Raw genomic sequence first — 23,808 nt, 5'->3', positions numbered from 1 at the left:
AATTCATCTTAAATATAATTTTCCATCTTCTTACCTTTGCTTGCTTATTATTGATTTTATTTTTTTTTTTTTGCAAATTTATTATACTTGTTGAAACGATGTGAAATAGAGTATGACAAAAACTGGAAAGATAATATTAGCGATGATCTTCTTTCTTTTTCTTTTTTGATTTGATTTGATTTGATTTGACGGATTAAGATACAATTTATTATTATTTAATTGAATTCCTCCATTTAGGGTATTGTTTACAGAAATATTATGATATCACCTTTTCCCTTTAACCAATTATGCAGCATTAATCGACACACATAGTTTCTTTCTCTCCCCCATTTTGGGTTAATAGTCGTGTGATTGATTTTCTTAAAAATAGTGTTGGTAGTTAACGTATAGATATTGACAAATACAGGTTTATATATCTGTTCGACTCTATGCATGTATTTATGTGTAATATATATCTTCAATAATCTGCTTGACTTCCCCCACCCCCCACTTGTTTTGCATATATCTACTATTTCTTAGATGTAACGCCTTGTCAACGAGATATGTATCTTAGTACTTCTTAAATTATTCACTCTCCCAAGATGTCTTTGTTTACTTTTAGTTAAGTCGGTCAATTCCACTCTTATATAACATAAGTGATAAGTCTGATGATAATTATCGTCTATCTTCAATTTGTAACTAATTTTATTTGACCTCAATTTTACTTTACATTTTATTCAAAAAATTGGTGAAAAATTATACACCAAAATAATTCGAGTGAACAAACAGTATACCTCATCCCATTTTCTCCACCCTTATTAAAATGTACCATCAAATCTAATTATATTCATTATCTTTTTGCTACACTTTCTTATTTCTTAGGTATTGTAATTACTTATGTGATCAGAAAATATTTGATGCTACAAATTCACGTGACTGATATGATAAAAACCCACTGCATCACGTGACACCCATCTCTTTGTATTTTTATTTGAAAATTGTGAAAATCCAAATACAATACAATAACAACCGTCACCTCCACTGTCCCCACTGGTTTTTTTTTTCAAAGCAATCATGAAACATTCTTAATAAGTATAAAATCTTTTCAAATTCCTAATACTTTTAAATATATATTCAATTTGTTTTGTTCATATTCAATTCAATTCAATTCAATTCAATTCCATTCATTTTCTTTATCTGATTGGTAAATTTTACTTACTGTTCGGAGATTTCTCGTGTTGTAATAATAATAAAAAAAAATAATAAGAGTCATTCAATCACATCAATCTACCCATCTGACAAATAACTTGTCCTTTATCAGTTTACAAGAGAGATGACACTGCCAAATAACACTTCATCTAATTTTAATATTCATGAAAGTGAATATCTATCACAAGATAGAAAACCATTACCACTTAGTAGTACACCATCAACCGAGAATATAATTTTGACACCACGAACTCATACCCCAATTCGTCTAAATTCTCCACACATAAATATGGCTGAATTAGCGATACATAACAATCAAAAACAACAACAACAACAACAACAACAACAACAACAAAGACTGAAACAAAGTTCCCCACTATTTTTTTCTGATACTAAAGTTTCAGGGCCAGGAACAGTAGCAACAATGGCATCAATTACAACACCACACTGCCAGCACCACCAGCCACAGTTTTCTACTTTTTCACAAATTCCAAACACATCATCTAAACCAACTTCTCAACTACCACCTGCATCAGCACTATCATCATCACCGTTGGAAATGCCCATTACAACAACACCAAGTTATTACAACCCTCAAGATTTAAATGATAACGATAACCATAGCATCAATAATGATAATAATCTTCCTCGATTAGTTCATAAATGGTCACATACTCATTCAATTTTGTGTTGTTTAGCATCTCCCAAGAATCGATTATTATTTTGTGGTACTCAAGATGGGAAAATATTAGTTTATGATATGAATACTTATACATTAACTCATATTATTGGAAATGAGAACAACAACACCAATACTGAAGATCATCATCCACATCATCAACTGGCTTCAATATTGACCATATGTTTAAATAAAGATGAAACTAAATTATTTGTTGCTGGGTCTGATTCATTAGTGAAAATTTATAATTTACAAAAGAACCCCAATGGTAGTGATGATGACAAAAAATATCAATGTACTCATGTAATTTATTCATTAGTTGATATTGGTGATATTTTTTCAATTCATTGGTGTGATTCAACTTCAACAATTTATATTGGGGCTCAAAATGCTTCAATATTATGGTGTCATATTTCATTTGATAATGAAGATTTAGTAACCAATGGAGATAATAAAAAGCAACCGTCTAACGGTATAAATCATAAACATAAACATAAACAATCAAGTCAACACCAGAACAACACCAACCACCATCAACAAACTCATCGTAATATCAATAATGGTTGTAATGATACTAAAAATATATTGGATATTGAACGATTACCACATTTCCGATATGATAAATTTTTTGATTCAAAAGGTCCTGGTGGTTCACAAAACACATTACAAACAACTCATAATTTATTAAAACGAAGATATTCTAAAACCACTAATGAATCAAAACATCATTCTTCAATAAAATTAATTGAATGCAAAAGTGACGATATTATTAGATTTGCTCATAATGGTTATGTTTATTGTCTAGATGTTATAACTAATGCCACCATTAGTGATTCATCTGAATCAAATTTTTTAATATCTGGAGGTGGTGATGGAATAATTAATATTTGGTCATTTAATCACAATCCCACAATAGGAGTTAAATTAATTAAAGTTGCATCATTAGAAAATGATGAATCGATATTATCTATGAAAATCCAAGATTCTTTACTTTATGTTGGATTAAGTGATTGTTCAATCAATGTATGGGATTTATTAACCTTACAATTAATTCGATCATTTCAATTTGGTGATAATAATTTTGATGAAATTTTAAGTTTGGATATTTATGATAATTGTATATATAAAGGTTCATCATCAACGGGATTAATTAAATTATCAATTTTAAATCATCAATTTATATCAGATAAAATTTTAATGAGTCTGGAAATTGAAGATGGGGTAATTAATGCTGTGAAAATATTCCCCCTGGATGATGATAAAATTTATTTACTTTCTGGTGCCAGTAAATCATTATCTTTATGGGATATCACGACAAGTAAATCTACTACGAATCAACGTCATGATAAAAATTTAAATGATGATGAAGAACAAGAACAAGAACAAGAACAAGAACAAGAATTATTGAATGGGGAATTACATAAAAAACTTTCTAATGATGATATGTTAATTATGTTACAAAAATATGTTGCCTTTAAAACCATTAGTAAAAATCCTCAATTATATTTAGAAGAAAGTCGTCATTGTGCTCAATTTTTATGTAAATTATTCAATAATTTTGGTGCTTATCAAACAAAATTATTACCCATAAGTAATGGTAACCCCATTGTATTTTCTGAATTCAAAGCCAATAGCACCACAAATGGTACTGGCAATGCCAGGAGACCTAGATTATTATGGTATGCTCATTATGATGTTGTTGATGCCACGAAAAATGAAGCAAAAGATTGGAAAACTGATCCATTTATATTAACTGCTAAAGAAGGTAATCTTTATGCTCGAGGTGTATCGGATAATAAAGGTCCAACATTAGCAGCAATATATTCTGTAGCAGAATTATATCATCGTCAACAATTGAATTGTGATGTTGTATTTATAATTGAAGGTGAAGAAGAATGTGGTTCAATTGGGTTTCAAAAAGTCATTAATGATAATAAACAATTAATTAGTGGTGGCAGTGGTGGTGGTAACGGAACTACAGGAATTGATTGGATCATGTTATCGAATTCTTATTGGTTAGATGATTTAACTCCATGTTTAAATTATGGATTACGTGGAGTTATTAATGCTTCAATCACAATTAAATCCGATAAACCTGATCGTCATTCAGGTGTTGATGGTGGTGTTAGTCGTGAACCAACCATGGACATGATGCATTTATTAAGCACTTTGGTTGACCCCATAACTCGGAAAATCCAATTACCTGGATTTTATAATGATATTTTACCATTAACATCATCAGAAAAAAAATTATATGATACTATTGCTCAATATCTGGGGATTAAAGTATCTACTTTGATGACTAAATGGCGTGAACCATCATTAACAATTCATAAAATTCAAGTTTCGGGACCTAATAATAACACGGTGATTCCACAAATTGTTAAAGCTACTATATCAATGAGAATAGTACCTAATCAAGATTTACTGAAAATTAAACAATCTTTAATTGATACTTTAAATGAAAATTTCGCCAAACTATCTTCTTCTTCTTCTTCTTCTATGGATACTACTACCAATAGTATTACGGGGAATAAATTATCGGTGGAAATTTTCCATCAAGCTGAACCATGGTTAGGTGATCATGAAAATAAAGTTTATTCAATATTATTTAAAAATTTGAAAAATCATTGGAATCAAGAACCTTTATTTATTAGAGAAGGGGGATCAATTCCTCTGATTCGATTTTTAGAAAAATGTTTTAATGCTCCAGCAGCACAAATACCTTGTGGTCAACTGAGTGATAATGCTCATTTAAAAGATGAAAAATTACGAATTATTAATTTGTTTAAATTAAGAGCAATCTTGACTGATACTTTTAAAGAATTAGGCATGTCGTGAACGAGTTATATTAGTGAATTAGTGAATGAATTAGTGAATTAACAAATTACTTAATTAGTTATATTAGTTAGTGGTGACATAATAGGTGTATATAGAATATAATATTACATAAAATTAAAAAGTATCAACTTTTTGGGTTCAGATTCATTTAAATTATACAAGCATTAATATTTTTGGCCCAACTTCGATCACGATGTGATTTATAAGTTCGATTTCCTGATGAAGAAGAACTTTGATTACTATTCTCATCTTCATAATTATTACTCTCATTATTATCTTCATGACTAGTGCTAGTATTTTTTTTATACTCGTACAGATGATTATCATCACCATTCACATCTTCAGGATCTTCATATCCATCATTATCATCTTTATAATCATTATCATTATCATGATCATCACTGTTGAAATAACAAACACGATTTAAATTCACATCATCTTGTAATAATCGATTCATTTGTTTGATGATTTTATTTTGATGATTATCACCAATACCATATTCATCATCGTCGTATCCATCACGATAATGATAACTACTACTATACCCATATTCATCATAATTGTATTCATACTCATTCTCATTATCAGTATTATCAATGTCATTGGTTAAATCATTTACATCATAATCATTTAAATCGTAATAATTCTTCAAATAAACATCTTTATTACACCATATCCAGGAATAATGATGATACTTTCTCGTGATCACTTTTCTTCTTTTCCCCTTCTTTTCATTCTTTTTTGCATGGTTTTTGATATTGCCATGGGGATCAGATTCAGTTTGTGAATGCATTTGAAGTGTTGAAGAACCTGTATGAGTTGAGCTGGTAGAATGAACTAATGAATCATTATCATTTATTAAAAGTTGTCGATACTTTTCTTCATTGATATTTTCATCATATTCATCGACATAATTATAATCATAATCATCAATGATTCCATCATGAGCCAATTCTGGCGAGTCTTGTTGTTGTTTATCCTGTTGTTGTTGTTGTTGTTGGTCAGTTTTCTGCTTTTCTTGATCTTCTCTTTCAAAATTAATGGCTGATAAAATCTTCAAAACTTCAATACATAATGGCTTATCCTGATAACTCAATTGCATATATTTGATAGTTTTATCATTCTTGAATTTGTTATTGCTAATAGTGTTTGGGTTGTTATTAGATGTACCAGAATTAACACCACCCATCATCATTGATGCAGACTTGAAACTGGAATTGGATGCTAAAGTTGAAATGGAACTAATACTTGAATCAGTACTGGCATTGTGACGCTTATGGGTTTTAGGATTGGTCAACATTGAATTGACATTAACAGGGAAACTAGTCAATACAGTATATTTTGATCTTGTTGCTTGTAATCCAGTGGAAACACAATAATTAATGGCTTCATATTTTAAATTCCTATTGAAACAATAAACTGTTTCAAATTTATTATTGAATCGAGGTGATAAAGAATTCCCATCAATAATAATTATCGAATTAAAATTAATGTTGAATATTTTCAAAATTAATAAAACTTCATTCAATTCCTTCTTGATATCATTTAATAAAATAATAGTTTTCCCAGGTTTCACAAATTGGAAAAACTTATAAAAAGGTAACAATATGTCAAATATAAAACAAACATCATGAAGACTAATGTTATATGGAATAGGAATTAATAAACTTTTGGGTACACTCAAATGAGTCTGTAATCCACCATCAATATCTTTGCCATAGATCAAATCACAATTATGGTCGACAGAAGAATTGGCATTATTATTATTGCTGTCCTCTAACTTGTTTGCTAATGGTTGTTGACGAACAAGGTGTGGATGATTATGAATATTTTCTAATTGACATGTAGTAAATGGGAATACTAAAAATTTAATATTTTTTATACTATCAATTTTACAAATTATTCTCATCCCAGGTACAATAGGTTTCCTCAGTTTATGAATAACACCATTATTTACAGCAGATGATTTGAAATCAGACAAGTAATTGATGCCACACATCTTAACCTTGACAAGTATTTCATTATTGGCGTTGTTGGCATTGTTATTCTTCTTTTTAAAGTTGAAGTCATTGGGTAGTTTAATCAGTTGGATAAGTTGTTCTTTCAATGGATTATATAAGCGCTTTATTGGTAATTGAGTCGGAAGGACAACTTGATAATTATGAAATGTCTTTACATCAGAACTGGGTAGACTCAAAGCTGTAGTTGTAGCCATGATTGTCATATTTAATTATTGGAAAAAAAAAATTAATTAAGTTAGTTTAAACAAGACAAAAACTAATACACGTCTTAAGGGATGGGGGAGGGAATTGAATTTGAACTAAACAGGGAGAAAGGAGACTCAATGAATGAAACAGTTGATTGCAACTAACAAAAAAACCAAACAATATTAATAATAATACTATAATGTGAAATGAAAATTAAAAATTAAAAAATAAAAATAAAAATAAAAATGAAAATAAGTCAATACAAATCAAAGACAATCCATGATGATTATATATGAATTTCAATAAACCATTTAAAAAAAACTAATTTAAAAACTTAAATTTTTTAAAAATAAAGCCCACACTATAGTTATAGAAAGCGTTAGGAAAATTATGGGTTGATTTGAAGTTTTGGGTCCCTTCAAGCCCCCCAAAAAAAAAAAAATTTCTGTTGGTTTTGTAACTCCTTTGTACTCTGTGTTTTGTATTGTGCGACATTTCGGGAGGGAAAAGAATTCAAGACAAGGCAAATTTAATAAAGAAACCATACGCGTTATGATAATAATAAAATAATGTCGCAAAATTGCTTTGCTAACACGTACACAGTAAAGCTTCACACACACAAAAGTTGCTAGTAAAGCTTATAGTCAGTATTCATACAATATTGACAATGGATTGTTCTTTGTTATTTGTTCTTCTTTAAATTCCTTATATATATATATTTCATTGGCATGTTTGTTCCAAGCAATTTATTGGCTATTTTAAAATAGGAAAAACTAAAATAAAAAGGTTGGGCATTGTTCTGGTGATTGTTGTTTAAACGAAGAACAATTAGTCTCAACTAACAATCAATCAGCTAATCAATTTCCAAAGGGGAATAAATGTTGCTGTTTTGAATATGTTGTTGCTGTTGTTGGGAAAGTGATACCATAGGTTGTTTTCAAAAGGGAAAGTTATTACTGAATAATTGAAAAGAAGTTAGACAACCCACAAACGGAGTTAATTTTTTTAAAGGGAAAGGGAAAGAAAATTAGTGAAGAACTTTTATACATTAGCGACATTTGGTGACGTATTTTTGCACGTGCATGAAAACGACTAACACTAACCAACAACGTACATGAAAAAAAAAACGGGTCTAATTTTGACGAGCAGGTGGTTTTTGTATTCTTTTTAACAAATTGTGCACCCTCTCTTTAAGTGATTTCACGTTATTTTCCAAACCTACTTATTTCTGGATTTTTCATTTTGGTCATTGTAAATCTATTTCCTCCTCTCCCCTTGTAAATCAACTCCATTTAAAAGCATATATTACTGAGTCTAGACAGGCTAATGTTTTCTCTAACAATTGTGAGTTCAATATTCATGTATTGTGTACATACTCCACTCTTACAAGCAAACTTGAACAATAAAAACCACCTTATATTTTACGTACGCGTGAAACCAGGGACAATAGAGATAGGGGAATAAATTGAGTTTATTCTTTCTTTCTTTCTTTCTGATTGATTGATATATGATAGCGATAAGTGGCAATATATTTCCCCCCTCTTGTTTATATTTCCCATTTCCCTTGTTCATTGTAAGGTTGTTGTGCTATGTACTATTCACAATATGTGATGGGGAAACAATCATCATGTACGTTTGAGATTTATGGCGTCACCGTCAATAACACGTCTTTCATCTCCTATACTTCTACTCTGTTACTAAGTGGGTGTTGTTGATATAGCAACTCATATTTCAGCCTTTCAACATTAATTAATTATCCATATTAGGTTAAATAATGAAACATTGTAATATAAAACAACCACCACTCTCATGAGTATCAGAATAGATCTTTCCCTTCTATTTCTTCTCTTCTCTTCCTCGGTGTTTCTTTTTTTTTTTTTCAAGGACTTTCTTCTTACACACACAAAGACATATCGTACTATTTCAAGTTAGTTTGTACTATTTTTCATTTTAGTGATATCTTAGTTCAATCAATCAATGTCAAAGTTCAGCAATCTTAGACAATAAACTATTGTTTGAGTTAATAACCATTAACCGTAAAGAGAATTTCATATTTTTTAAACCTGTTATTTGGTTATTGTTTTTTTTGAAGCCAATTCTATTGTTCATAATTTGGGTTATTGTTATTTTTTAAAAAAGGTACCTAAAATAAAACTTTCAACCAATTAAAATGAAAAATCCATACAACATTTCTCTTAATTGATTAGAACTAAATTTTTTAAACAATACAATAAAACTGGTGATATTTTTCGTTTTTAGACGATACAACAAGAAAAGTATATAACGTTTTAACTATATATCAACTAAAACAAGCTGACTATGTATTCATTCATATTACCCGGGGCATTTGAATAAGGCTTATGATAGGAACAACACAGGATAATACTGGTATGGACCATATTCATATCAGTTCATTCGATTGTAATTGGGTGAGACAAATCGGGAAATACAACTTCCAATAAATCCAAATCTTGGCCCATTGTTGTTGATTCTATACTTACTAGTGAGCAAAATATTTCTCAGGTTTTACATCATATATCATAACCCTTTTTTACGTTATGTAATTTGATTCATTTATCGTCATAAAAAAACTGGCATTAATGTAGGAAAGGAAGTACCATATTATTATTATTATTATAACACCAATTAAGGTTTGTTTTTTGTAGAATGTCGTCTCCTCAAGATAACAATTGAAGTCTAATATATACAGAGTGGGTGGGGTGGGTAGCATTACTTGGCAATCATTCTGTTTATTGGTTAAGGTTATATTTGATTCCCCCTCCACACAAACAAACTAGACAATACAGGACAGGGATCAGAAGAGACCCCCATTTCATGGCCCCAAAAAATAATCAACGACTAAAAGTTATCTCTTCTTAAACTTTAATTTTTGAATAATATTGGTTTCTAAACTATACAAAAATACCCAATGTACTTGAATACAAGTATAATCTACTGGTAGTGGAGATAAGCGACAAAAAAGAGGCGTACTTAATTGTGGTATTGGATTTGGATTTAAAGTTAGCTTGTTAATTTTCATATGAAGTGCCATAACAGCAACAGCAACACCAGGAATGAATTTTTTTGAAAGTTGTGTTAGTTGGAGTGGTATTAAAGGTTAAATTGACAATGTAGCATCTTGATATTGTTCTTTTTAATGTCATTTGGTCCTAAGTAATGTCATATTATCTTAGCAGATTTTTACACTTGTTAATTGGGCCATCATATTTTACACACTTCTTTTTTTGTTTATCAGTTTTTGAATTTACTAACATCTACACTCTTATCTCTATACTTATATGGATTGAGGTGGAAGAATTGTAAAAAATAGAATAGCTTAGATTAATTATTTAGACATAAATTATACATATACTATAATTAAATTCTTTTTTGTTTTGGACTCATTTTTTATTCTCTTTATTGGCATTTCGTTTCCGTTCTTCTTCATCTAAAATTGATAATCTCATGGCTTCTTCAATCATTCTTTGTTCAACAGTGGCATATCTATTATTAGATCCACCAAAACTACCGGAACGACCTGATGATGAATTATTTCTTCTTCTGTTATTACCACTATTATTGCCATTACCATTGTTGCTGTTACTGTTACTATTATCATCAAGTAATAGATTGGAAGCATGAATAGCACTTGCTGTAGCAGCTTTTCTTGCCAATTTACTTCTTGCTGAATTCAATTTAGTTTCCCAATCGGGTCTAATCATATCAATAGTTATAACCCCAGGTGCATTAGCAGCTAATGATCCTCGTCTCTTTTTCAATGAATTTTTTTTAGGTGATATACTATTAACTGGTGGTGGTGTTGCTGTTGCTGCTGCTGCTGCTGTTGCTGAATTAGAAGTTATTTCTCCTTTGCCAGTAGTACTACCATTTGAAGAATTATCACCATCATCATCTATTGCCAGTTCTGATTCTTCCACTATTGGTGGACTAACTCTATAATCACCTGGCTTAATCCCATCAATACCAGTATGAATATCGATTGGAGGTTCATATGTGACACCAAAATCAGGTGATGCACAATATGGACAATTTGCTGGTTCAGAAATCAATCGATGAGGTAGTTCCCCCGCTTCTTGATTAGATTGATCATCATGAGGTGGATGAGGGTCCAATCGTTTAATTTGAACAAAACATTCGGAACATATTGGTTGTAAACAACATCGAGAAATATTTAAATGTTTAGGATAATATAAAAAGCAAATTGGACATTCACTAGCATTTCGATATAATCTTAATAATAAATCACGACTGGGACAATCCTTGTTAAAGTTTTTTTGTTTCTCATCAAAATATTTTTGTTCTTCATCTTTTTGTAATTCTTTAACTTTATTAATTAATGATTTCAATTTGGCCTTTTCTTCTTGACGTTTATAATAATTTGCTGATTTATGAATTTTATGATTATCTATGTCATCTTCTTCTTCATCGTCATCATTATTATACCCAGGTTCTAATGCATGTAATGTCAATTGTCCTAATAATATACATAATTCATCATCAGTCCAACTTTCATCAAAATCTTGTAAAGGAGTGAAAAATGGTGATAATTTTCGATTTATAATTAAATTTCGAACTATATCACAATCATAATCAAGATTAGATTTATATGTGCCAAATGGAGCTAAATATCCTCCATCAACACTTTCATTAAATTTTACAATTAATTGCATATAATGTTGTATTTGTGCTTGTTCCTTTTCTTCTTGTCGTTTCAATTTCCGTAAATCGTGTGAACCAGATCGATTATGGTGGTTTGATGATGATGTTGCAGAAGAAACTATTCCATATAATGACGATGTCGTGTTTCTTCGTTTAGAAGACGTTGACGATGAAGAACCATGGGTGGTGGAAGACGTTGAATTCCGATAATCGGAAACAGAAGAACTTGATCTACTTCTTGTTTCTTTAGCTGGTACATTACCCATTATTTGAATAGATTATGTCGATTTGGTGGTAGTTAGCTGATTCTTTTTTAAATTGGGTTGAAGTCGGGTTTTAGAACTTCTGTAGTGAGTTGAGATCAACAATATGGGGTGGTGAGTACTATTGTGGAGTTTTTGTGAATGAATATATATATATATATAAATAAGTGTAACTCTTCTTCCTATTATTCTTGGTAAGATATAGTTTCTTGAAGGAAAGATCTGTATAAAAAGTAATAAGGAAATATTAATAATATTTATGTATAATACTAAATTTTTTGGAAATCGAATAAAGTGTATTTAAAATGAATGAAAGTTAAGAAAAGAAAAAGAAAAAGAAAGGGAAATAGGGGGAAGTGAGTACAGAATTATTTATTTATTGGGCTCATAATTTAAAATTTATGTGATTTCTAATTTCCCACACTACAACAACAACTATTAAGAAAGAGAGAAAGAGTGTAGAAAAAAAAAGGAGAGCAGCAAACTAAGAAAAAGCAAAATAAAAAGAAACCAATTTCAGTTTCCAAGGCGCAAGGGAAACGAAGTTAAGTTAGGAAATATTAACAACAACTACTAACAAAGTACAATCTTTATAATCCCCCAGTAGTTGAGATGATATTACAAGGTTGTTGATAGTTGATGACATTATCTTTGTTTTATCAAACGATTTATTTGTTAAAACCTGTCTCACACGTACATTAAAGATGCATGATGAAATGGATCTTTAATTAATGACTCCCGCATAGATGGTGGTTGTAATTTTTCCTGCCTGTAATTAAAAAATTAACACCGCCTTGATTCCTTGCTGTTTCTATCTCATTAGAGGTGGAATTGTACGTAGAGTTAGAGGAATCAGCTTCTATTAGATGATTCGTGTAATAGTCGTGTACTACTAAGCAGAATTGGTTGCTATTTGCTGGTGGATAAACTGAAACACGTCTTACACTCTTCCTGTTGGATACAAACCCTATTTCAAAACTACCATTTCAAACGAGGATAAGCTGTTCAAGGTTATATAGAATTAATTCTCGGGTTTTGATTCAAGCCGTCGGTAAATGTATATTTCGTTCTTCCAGTAGTTCCGAAATTATTGTTACTATTCAACGCAGTCACGTGTGCATTGTCATTTGGCAACCACACCCCACTCACTCACTCACGCGAGTAAACACAATCACACACAAAGTAATACTCTACGAATAAGATCATACGATAGAATAAGTTGAGAACAAACCCAGACAATATCATCAGCAAGTTACTATTTATTTTTCACTCCTCTGTGCCTATTTAATTGTTTAGGTATTACATTGACAGATGAAATGGATTAGCTAATGGGGAAAGTGGGGAAATAGTACAAGACCAAAAAAACAAAGATAATTTTCCCCACGTCTCTCTTGCCCCGCCCTCAAGGTGGCCCTGGCTCTTATTCACGATAATAATCCATCAACTTTGAAGGTATATGCTTATTACTTAGCTATATCAATGGTGTCCTCGAACCAGAGCGCTCCTACCTACAAAAGAGAGACGAAATTTCTATTAACCATATTTAACAAAATTAATTATTACTAATACTAATACTTATTTAACGTAAATATACTCTATATATATAAGCTTCGAAAATGAACGAAAATGAACGAAAATGAACGAAAATGAACGAAAATGAAAGGAAATAATAACGGATATCTATTGACAAAAAATAATTAACTTGGTTTTGCAACCTCCTTTTACTCTTTAACTCTTGCATTCTCGAAAATGAACTTATGGTCTTGTTCCAATATCAACTCTCTCTTGTTACTCCAAGTCCTATACCAACACCAATCATAGCTAACACAATCAATAACCATAATATACCAAGTATTAAACTAATGATTTTTTGTGTTGTTGTGAATTTTTTCGATGGTTTATTGGCATATCTTAATCCAAGATAATCTCTATCCATTAACCCTATAGGTATAACAAAATATAATGGTGGAACAATTAATCCCAATAACATTAATAAACTCCAATTGATCCATGGATAATCTATGGTTTGTTTCGTGGGTTCTTGTTGACTTTCTTGATCAAATTTGGATGATGGCATGATAATATGATTTTTTTCATCAAATAATATTGGTGGTGAATCCTTGACTAAGTTAAGACTACGCAAAGGTTGTTGTTGTGATGGATCTTGTGAGTTTGATTCTGGTTGTGGCTGTTTTTCGTCTGTGTTTAAACTCTCACCAATAGATCTAAAATGCCTGCTTATAATTTGTTTGATAGAACTACCTGAACTTCGACTAGAATTTCCTGCTTCTGATAAGGATCCAATAGTAAGTCGACCTCGACTACTACATCCACTTCTAGTACCGCTACCATTGCCACTACCACTTCCACTCCCACTGACACTGCCGCTCACACTTTCACGAATATTCCCGGCACTCTCACTATCACACCCACTTAAACTCTGGTTTTCATCTTCGCCGCCAACACCTCCATCACCACCACCACTTTTACGTTGACCATGAGAATTGGAATTATCAAAAAATTTAGAATCTCTTTGAATATCTCTATCTTGAACTTTAAACAACATCACTGGCAATTCACTCTTTGAATCTAAACCAGCAGTCATATTTTGTCCAACACTATCAGATTTGGGTACCCCCATAGGACGTGGGATCGATGTTCCAAATACTTCATCTTCTCCTGATTGTGAAGGCTTATCGGCTGGGTAAGTATCAATTTGTGGTGGTGACAGCATTGGTGGCAGTTTTTTCGCGTCTTTAATGACAAATTCATGAATTGGAGTTGATTGTTTAATCTGTTGTGCTGTTGTTGCTTTAGTTTGATTTTGATTGGTATCATCACTATTACCACTATTATCATTACTCTTGGAATAATCATATGAGTGTTCTAAATTTTGAAGTAATTCACCAGATGACATTGAAGAATGAGCAACACTTTTACGAGAACCACCTTTAAGCATTGTTTCATCGAAAAACCCTGTTGATGTGGTATTGGTTCCTCCCGTTGATCTTGTACCATCTGCGTCGGTTTTGGTTTCTTGGAGATTTTCACCACCACTACGTTGTAAGTTAGAACTGCCATGTTGTTGGTTTGCATGTTGAGTTCGAAGTGGAGTTGATGGAACCAGTGATGATGATCTATGTCCAGAATTAGGACTACTACTACTAGTGGATGATGATTTATGCAACAGACCAGCTATTGCAAGTGGAGCCTCATAAGATATTCCACTAGTATCATTACTAGTATAATTAGTATCTGTTGAAGGAGTATCAGAATTTCGATTTATTCGAGGGGTTTGAATTGGTGTCACTGTTGGTTCAGGGTACTTAGCATCACCAGCAGTTTCACTTTCATCACTAAATGCCGTTGAAACCCTCATAGATGATCTATCAGCACCAGAAATACCGGCGGCTTCAGCATTGGTTGTTGATGTACTCATATGTTTACCAGCACTTGCATGTTTGATTGGTTCGATTTTGTCATTATAAATTTTGAATCGAAGTGATGTGGCACTACTGGCTCCACTATTTCGATTTTCACTTCCACCGCCACCACCACCACCACCAATAGCTGTATTTGCACTACTACTGCCACTACTATTAGAACCTCCAGATAATCTTTTTAACGCAGTTGGAGAATCACCCAGAACAGTAGTAGCAATTACACTGTTAGATTTTTCTCTCTTTGTAGGATCAACAACTTCGATATGTTTTCTGGCATCACCATAATATTGTTGTGCAATTTGAGTATCAATATATGGCTGTTGCTGTTGTTGTTGGGAACTAGATCCTCGACTCATTCCACTGCCAAGTGGTTTTAATATTTGTGATGAAGATGAAGTACCACCTGAACTTCTAATTGACCCTTGTCTAATAATTTCAGCCTTTAATTCTTCATTTTCTTCCGGGGTTAATATTCTACTTGCTGGTCGTGATTTGGTCTTTATAGAGTTTGTATCATCAAATTCTTCTCGGAAAATGAATTTATTTTTAATATCTTTATTATCAAATTCAGAATCTCGATTATGATATTCTTGAAGTAATGAGTTGATTGAATCTTCATCAATATCATGCAGTTGCTGCTGCTGATGATGATGATGATGCTCTCGTTGTTGTTTGTTAGCATTGGTCTGATCTTGGTTCTTATCCTCTATATCCTCATTGCTGTCATTAGACTCTTCAGACTCGGTATCGGCAAAATCTTCAATGGTGGCTCTTCGTTGTGATGATGATGAAAGTACTGATGCAGCAGGTGGTATTGGATGAGTACTACCAGTTGAAGTATCAGATATTCCTGAAGATCTTGATCGAATGAATTTTGGACGTAGACTGAAATTCATCATTCGTGGTGATCTACTAGGACTTAATTCTGCACTTCCAATGGAAGATGATTTCTTAGTACGGGTACGTTCTGTTGAATGACGATGTGATTGGAATTCTAATTCAGGTTGTTCACTAATACTATCGATTGAATATGATGATAGTCTATTTTTAAAGAAAAAACTCTTTAGCGATTTTGAAGGTGATGTATATTCGGTTGATTCCGATGGAGTAGTTGATTTAGGTTGAGAATGGGTATCATCAAGAGTTTGCAGGGATGATGAAGCTGAAGGTTGAAGGTCAGACAGTTTCCTTGGATTTAATGAGGATCCACCCGGTGATTTTAAATGTTTGTCTTCTTCCTCCTCACTCATTGGTAGTTCTCCTGTTGTATGATATTATTAAAATGATTATAAGGGGGGGATATATTCTGATAATAATGAAAGAACAAGAAAATTAAAGTCTAATCAAGTTTGATAACAATTGAAAGAAAAAGGTAATATAAACGAAAACGAAAACAAAAAAATTAGGAAAGGTGGTTGGGTGTTGTTTTTTTAGCGAATGAATAGTAGTTGGTTTTTTTTTAAATGGAGTTGATGATTAAAGATGTAAATAATCCTTTAAGTACTCTTGTATAATACTGATATATAAATGAACGAATGAATATAGTTTGTAATTAAAAAGTCAAAGGAGGAAGAAGTAGAAAGAAAGAAAAAGAAAGTAAGTAAGTAAGGGAAAGGCCAGCAAAAGAGAGAGAAAGAGAGATCATTCAAAGTGTGAAAACAATACTTAAAAAAAAACTAAGAAGCAAACCAAAAAAAGTTGATATTGTGTATGTTTTCATTTCCTTCTACTTCTACTACTTCCTTATGATTGTCAATTGCTGAATTTCTTTTTTTTTTCTTATTTTTTGGCTTCTATTTTTGGATTTCGTTTAATAAGTTTATATCTTTCACCAACCATTAATAAATAATTGATAAACTGTTCTCAGTTAATACTAATCATCTCTTTTCTTCTTTTCACTATCTCCCTATATATTCATAACCTCTTTGTTAGTTTGTAATTTTCTATTTTTTTATGCTTTGATTGATTTTATCAATGATTAATTGTTTATTGTGTAACATAATGGAATTTCAATTTATTGTTCAATTTATGCGCAGATGGATTGAATAATTTTTTTTTTTTTATTTCGCGTCGTCAACGTCAATTTGTACCCTTACTTCTTCTTGGTTGTGCGTCCAACTTACCACCACCACCACCAAGATAGTTAATTCCGTCCCGCCCCTACATAAAATCTGCTTATTTTTTTTCTTGTCGTGTACATGTCACCAGAAAAAATCTTTTTTTAGGTGGTCTGCGTTTGTTTTGTGAAATATTATCTTTATGATTTTCATATTGTTGTAAAACTCAAAATCAAAATGATGTTTAGGATTCATCCCAATTAGGATTATTACTTGCCTAATATTGATTAATTTTAAACAATAGAAACACAGAAATAATAACCTTTTACCAAAAGCCCTTCTTCCTTACAAGTATTAACTTTTTTTTTGATATCATTTCCTACATGAAAGTTTATTTTTTAATTAAGGCTAGACAATAGTAATTTATTATACGCATAATTAATCGATTAGACGAGGATGCCACCACCATCACCTACTCTACACTAAGACGTAATGTAGGTTTCCCTTGCTTTGCTAATCTTTCACCCCCTTAGCTAAGCAAGATTTGCACAAAGTACCTCGATCGTCAATTCAAAAAACTGAAATAATAATTAAGGGCTGGTTAATATACTGTAGACGATTAAGAAAAACTATTGTTCTCAACTACGACAAACAAAGTTGAATTGTAACGGTAACTACGAAATGGAAAATTTTTTTTTTGTATCAATAAAGTTAAAATTAGTATTAAATGATATACCAAATAAAAAGTAAAGTTATCTAAAATATATAAAAGAGAAAGAGAAAGTAAAATGTAACGTATAATAATATCAATTGTATTATTTTTAAAATCCACTAATTTGGTCTTATCTTTCTTCGTGTTGTGGTTGCAATTTAGTAGTGTGTTTTTGACATATTTTATTTAAAAGAATAAAGGGGGTGGTGGAGAATAAAGTATTTTTCAAATTGAGCTGTAATCATCATTCATCAACTACGTGCAATAGTTAATAAATAATGGTAAAGATTCTCCTTATAGAAGGAGAAGGAGTGAAATCGTGGTATAGTTTGGGTAATTTGTTTTAATTAAAGAAAAAAGTTGATTGAGCTTCGATTTTGTTTTTGAGTCCTGCTCTTTTGGTGAGATTGTAAAGTATCCGTTTAATAGTTGGATCTTCTTCTTCTTCTTCTTCTCTTTTTACATGGACCAGCTGATGAACCATGGGATGAACCACCGGAAGATCCTCCACTAGAGGAACCACCAGTTGTAATTGTACTAGTACCTGATCCAGATCCAGATCCGGAACCGGAACCTGATCCAGATCCACCAGAGATTGCACCAGAGCCTTGACATTCACCAGCATAAGCAGCAAAAGCAGTTTCAGCAACGGTTTGTACGGTACCAAAGTTTACAAGTTTTTGGAATAATTGAGTAACCAAACCAGATTGTTTGACAGCATCAACAATATTACCAAGATCAATTAAATTATTGGCAATCATAGCTTTAATTAAATCAGTAGCAAATGGAATATAATCAGAATTAGTCAAAATATCTTTAACAACCGAAGTAGCTAAACCAGATTTATATAAAGAATCCAACAAATTATCAACAACACCATCTAAATCAAGTCTTTTTTCCATAGTGACAACATATGGAGCCAAGGCATCAATATCAGTTTCATCTCTAGTAATCAACTGACTAACACCTTTAGAAATCAAACCTTTAACTTTAGAAGCAAGATCATTAATGACACTTTTAGCAGCATTAAATAATTCAACATATAATGAACAATCACTAATCAAATCATTAACAAGATTAACTGCCAAATTAGAAGAAACTAAAGCATCTAAAAGAGCTTGTAAGGAAATAATCCCTGATTTCATTGTGGCAATGGTAACATTAACAACAATTGGTTTGAAAGTTTCATTACTAACCAAATAATCCAAAATTTTAGGAGCCAATTGTGATTGATTAATAGCTGCTAATACATCAGTAACAATAGCATAATCTCTTTTCATGATTTCTTCATCAATAGCATCTCTTCTAGTTTTATAGTTGTTAATGTGTTGAACTAATTCTTGAATATCTTGTTCTTCTCTTTTGGTTAATGCTTTAGAAGCAAATTGTGATTCTTGTTGTTGTTGTTGTTCTGGAGCAGCACTAATTGCAGTGGCAGTGGCCAAAACTGCTAAAGCAGTAGTTGTAGATAATTTCATAACGAATGTATGGATGTGTAAATATGTCTTGGGTGGTATAGGGTAAAGAAAAAAAAACGACTGAATAAACAAGAAAAAGAAAAAGAAAATATAAAATTATTTGAAGGAATGAAATCTCGTACTATTCATGAAGTTTATATATCATTTTATATGAATGTTATGGTACTCCTTTTTAGGGAAGGAGAAATCATATACAATCAGTTTATATTGTCTTGATATAATTCCAAAAAGAGGTCTATAGTAATATTATTACTTGAAAAGGGTATAGAACAAAACTGAAAAAATTACTCTTTTGGGAAGTTGCGAATAAAAAAGAGGTCAAAAGAAAAAAAAATTTTTTTGTTCGGTTGGTTGGTCTAGTTGCAAATCTAAATTCTATACTCAAATAACCATATTGGGAAAACCATCTTAACGAAAAATGATATATATGTCTATATTTTACTTGGTTTGAACAATATATGTATATATATGGATATGTAAACAAAGAGAATGGAGAATGGGGAGGAGGAGGAGAGATTTAAAAATTATTTAGATTCATTAGATTATTAATCTATTTTTGGTAATCCAATTGGTTTAGGGTAAAGTGAAGTCAAAAAAAAAGATATAACAATATGAACTCAAAAACAAATGAACAATCATCAAAACAAATGAAGAATAGCTCAAGAAAGATATATGAACAATGTTTGAGTGGTTCTTTTTCTCCTTATTCTGGCTCAGTCAATACTGTGTTGAAGACATGGTTTTTATTAACTTAGCACCTTGAATATACCTCGGATCAACACTACGTGAAAGTTAAAGAGTCCTTGCATGGCTTCGTTGTTACATGAACTTGGTTAGAACAGTACACCTGCTGACTTTCTTGCAACTTTTCAAGGTTAATTTATTGAAGTAAATACTAATATTATTTTAATTGACAATCTGAATTATCTACAACAACTAGTCTCATTAACCTAAAACTTTTATAAATTAGTACATCTGTCAGCATTAAATTTTAAAGAACCCTCTTCTAGTTATCACTCATAGCCGCAACTATATCACAAAATTAGAGATGAAATCTTATTCGAGAAGTTCTAGCTTTATAAAATTTTGACATAAATTGTATTATACACTATACTACCTATACAAATAAAATAACTCTCTCCTGGACTAGTGGACACTATTATTGTTTGGATTCCAAATATGATTTCTTGGTTGCTTCTCTTTTATCAAGATTACCATCCAATGGACCTTCAATCATATCTTTTGTCACCCCGTCACTAATCAAAGTTTTCCATGTTTTTCTATTTTCAAATCCATTTTGAGCATATTGATAATCTATTATAGCATGTTCAATATTTTCTTCACAATCAGCAACAAATGGTCCGTAATGAACGACCTTTTGATCCAATTTTTTCCCACCAACCAATATGAATTCTACTTCTGTGTCTTTATTATCTTCTGTAGCCTTATTTTCACCAGTTATGTAATCACCTTCCTCTTCAAAAAACACATTTTGATATTGATCAATCTTCTTTTCACCATTCAAATAAAGATCATTACCATTCAAAACATATAAAAAGTAATTGAATTCTGGCTGTAATTCTTGTTTGAATTTACCTCCAGCTTTAACTTTATAATAGTAATAGTTGATTGGAGTATAAGCCAATTCTTTGATTGATTCAATACCATGTGATCTTCCCGAAATAACCTTGATGGTGACTTTACCATCATCAGTGACTACTTGTGGGATCTCCCATTCTCTCAAATCTCTATATCTTGGTTCAGTATCCTTCAATGCATCTGGTAAATCGACCCACAATTGCAACCCAACAGTTGGAGATCCATCCTCATTGGCAACTGGCATTTCTGAATGGACAATACCTTTCCCAGCAGTCATGAATTGTAAATCACCAGCATACAAGATACCCTTTGATCCAGTGAAATCTTCATGGGCCATAGCTCCGTGTAATACCAAAGTAATGGTTTCTTGACCTCTATGTGGATGTTCAGGGAACCCATTAGTACCAGAACTGGAAAAATGATCAAACATTAAAAATGGGTTGAATGATTTTTGATTAATAACACCAATTGATCTTCTTACTCTAGCACCAACACCTTCAGCTTGTTGTCTAGCAGTAACGATTTTAGCTATTGATCTTGCGGACATATTATAAATAATTAAGTTGTTTTGTTTGTTTAAGTAGATTGATAAATTAAAATAAATTGTAGAAAGAATGAAATGAAAAATAAAAAAAAAATTCAATTCAAAATCAAGGAACAGCAATCAATGAAGTATTTATAGTAAAAAAGTTGGAATTAGGGGGGTGAGTAAATATTTTATTAGTGGTTACACATATTGATTGGATATTACAAACCAATTGAACTAAAAAAGAAGAGTATTACATAATATTGCTCTAGAAGAATCCATGCGGATTTACTAATAATAATCTTCACAAGGGGAGAGAGAGAAATATACTCCGCCGCCTCATCGACAACGTTTACTTCCCTGAAATTTCTATTGTTCCGGATATTCAATTAATAAGTTTTTTTGGTAATTATTACACGCATGACAAAGTTTTTACTAATACATTACAAATTTATTTTACGTGAATGGCTAAATCCACAATTGAGCAGTTTTACACGACCGCAAGGCTGACACATATCAGTTTTGGTCTGTCAAAGGGTTCTTTATCTGTTTTTGCATTTATCTTGTCAATTTAATTAATAAGCGAGATTTATGTAAGAGTAAATCTTGATTTCTGTATTTGTTGTCTTATGGCTGGTTACCTCGATTTTAGTCGGTATCAATTAACTAGCGTATAGGTTCCAGTTTGATGAAAAAAAACTACAATATTATCATACATAAAAACAGTTTAAAATATACGTAAGGTAAAATATTTTCAATTAAGTTATATATCTATAGAACTATAAAGTTTGTCTTATTAGATTTTTGAATCCAAATATGATTTCTTATCAGCGGCTCTCTTTTTTGGACATCCATTCAATGGACCAGTCACCATTGATTTATTGACACCACGACTTATCAATGAATTCCATTTCACTCTATGTTCAAACCCATTTCGAGCAAGCTCATAATCTAATAATGCTTTGGTTATTCCTGTTTTACTTGATGCGACAAATGGACCATATTGAACTGGTTTTTGGTTTAAAATTTTACCACCAATCAATACAAATTCTGATTCATTGGCTTCAGTTTCTTCAGTAGCAGTATTTTCACCAGTAATGTAATCACCAGTTTCATTGAAAAAAGCAGTTTGGTATTTATCAACAGTGGTATTTCCATTCAATTTCAAATTTTTCCCATTCAACACATATAAGAAATAATTGAAACCAGGCAGTAATTCTTGTTTAAACTTACCACCAGCTTTGACTTTATAATGATAATAATTAATTGGAGTATATGCTAATTCCTTTTGAGACTCTACACCATGTGATTTTCCAGAAATAACTTTGACAATAACTTTTCCATCGTCTGCAACCACCTGTGGAATCTCCCATTCTCTCAAATCTCTATATCTTGGTTTCACATCTTTCATATCATTAGGTAAATCAACCCATAATTGTAAACCAACACTAGGTGAACCATCTTCATTAGGTACTGGCATTTCCGAATGAACAACACCTTTACCAGCAGTCATAAATTGTAGATCACCTGGATATAAAACACCTTTTGAACCAGTGAAATCTTCATGAGCAACACCACCTTTTAACACTAAGGTAATTGTTTCTTGGCCACGATGGGGATGAGCTGGGAAACCACCAGTTGATGGAATTGTGAAATGATCAAATAATAAAAATGGATTAAATTGATTTGATGATCCAATTGAGTTTCTGATTTTCACTGGAGATCCTGGTCTTGGTGGATTTGGGGTAACGACTTTAGCAATTGATCTTACTGACATTTGTAATTGTTGATTGGTTTTTTGTTTAATAATATAATAAACTTGATGAAGTAAAGAGAAAAAAAAGAATTCGATTTTCAAAAACTTGGGATAATTGAATCTTATTTATACCTCTGGAGTTCTTGATCTTGTTGATCTTTCAAGCATGACCCTTGATAAAGATTTGTGCATGACAGTTGGTATTTCAAATCATTAGTAATATGTATATATAGTGGACAAAAAAAAGAAATGATGATTGATTTGATGAGATAACCTGAGGTATTTCCGCGCTTCAAAGTGTATGTAACAAAAAAAATATTTTATGATTTTTCCGACCAACCATTACTAAAATGATGTACCCTGTCATTGCTTGTCAAAA

General features: G+C 31.5%; 7 protein-coding genes across 7 annotated transcripts; 1 reads left to right on the top strand and 6 right to left on the bottom strand. All coding sequences in view use genetic code 12, as the record gives it.

The window, feature by feature from the left end:
• Positions 1 to 1,312: 1,312 nt before the first annotated feature.
• CAALFM_C105930CA (glutamine amidotransferase subunit) lies at positions 1,313 to 4,708 on the top strand (the record flags this gene model as incomplete). The annotated part of the gene is made up of 1 exon (XM_713384.2): positions 1,313 to 4,708. The coding sequence occupies one exon, from the start codon at positions 1,313 to 1,315 to the stop codon at positions 4,706 to 4,708; it is 3,396 nt and encodes a 1,131-aa protein (XP_718477.2).
• Positions 4,709 to 4,856: 148 nt separating this feature from the next.
• On the bottom strand, positions 4,857 to 6,932 carry CAALFM_C105920WA (uncharacterized protein; the record flags this gene model as incomplete). The annotated part of the gene is made up of 1 exon (XM_713386.2): positions 4,857 to 6,932. One exon carries the CDS (start codon positions 6,930 to 6,932, stop codon positions 4,857 to 4,859), a length of 2,076 nt encoding a protein of 691 aa, XP_718479.2.
• A 3,384-nt stretch (positions 6,933 to 10,316) lies between these two features.
• Positions 10,317 to 11,861, bottom strand: SIP5 (Sip5p; the record flags this gene model as incomplete). The annotated part of the gene is made up of 1 exon (XM_713387.2): positions 10,317 to 11,861. The coding sequence occupies one exon, from the start codon at positions 11,859 to 11,861 to the stop codon at positions 10,317 to 10,319; it is 1,545 nt and encodes a 514-aa protein (XP_718480.2).
• Positions 11,862 to 13,632: 1,771 nt separating this feature from the next.
• Positions 13,633 to 16,551, bottom strand: CAALFM_C105900WA (uncharacterized protein; the record flags this gene model as incomplete). The annotated part of the gene is made up of 1 exon (XM_713388.2): positions 13,633 to 16,551. One exon carries the CDS (start codon positions 16,549 to 16,551, stop codon positions 13,633 to 13,635), a length of 2,919 nt encoding a protein of 972 aa, XP_718481.2.
• Positions 16,552 to 18,492: 1,941 nt separating this feature from the next.
• On the bottom strand, positions 18,493 to 19,548 carry CAALFM_C105890WA (uncharacterized protein; the record flags this gene model as incomplete). Its single annotated transcript, XM_713389.2, has 1 exon — positions 18,493 to 19,548. The coding sequence occupies one exon, from the start codon at positions 19,546 to 19,548 to the stop codon at positions 18,493 to 18,495; it is 1,056 nt and encodes a 351-aa protein (XP_718482.2).
• A 1,159-nt stretch (positions 19,549 to 20,707) lies between these two features.
• PRN4 (Prn4p) lies at positions 20,708 to 21,694 on the bottom strand (the record flags this gene model as incomplete). Its single annotated transcript, XM_713390.2, has 1 exon — positions 20,708 to 21,694. The coding sequence occupies one exon, from the start codon at positions 21,692 to 21,694 to the stop codon at positions 20,708 to 20,710; it is 987 nt and encodes a 328-aa protein (XP_718483.1).
• Positions 21,695 to 22,469: 775 nt separating this feature from the next.
• PRN3 (Prn3p) lies at positions 22,470 to 23,450 on the bottom strand (the record flags this gene model as incomplete). The annotated part of the gene is made up of 1 exon (XM_713391.2): positions 22,470 to 23,450. One exon carries the CDS (start codon positions 23,448 to 23,450, stop codon positions 22,470 to 22,472), a length of 981 nt encoding a protein of 326 aa, XP_718484.2.
• Positions 23,451 to 23,808: the final 358 nt, after the last annotated feature.

This window comes from Candida albicans, chromosome 1 (assembly GCF_000182965.3).
Source record: "Candida albicans SC5314 chromosome 1, complete sequence".
Classification (NCBI taxonomy): Eukaryota; Fungi; Ascomycota; class Pichiomycetes; order Serinales; family Debaryomycetaceae; genus Candida; species Candida albicans.
This window is presented reverse-complemented; position numbering and strand designations above follow the sequence as displayed.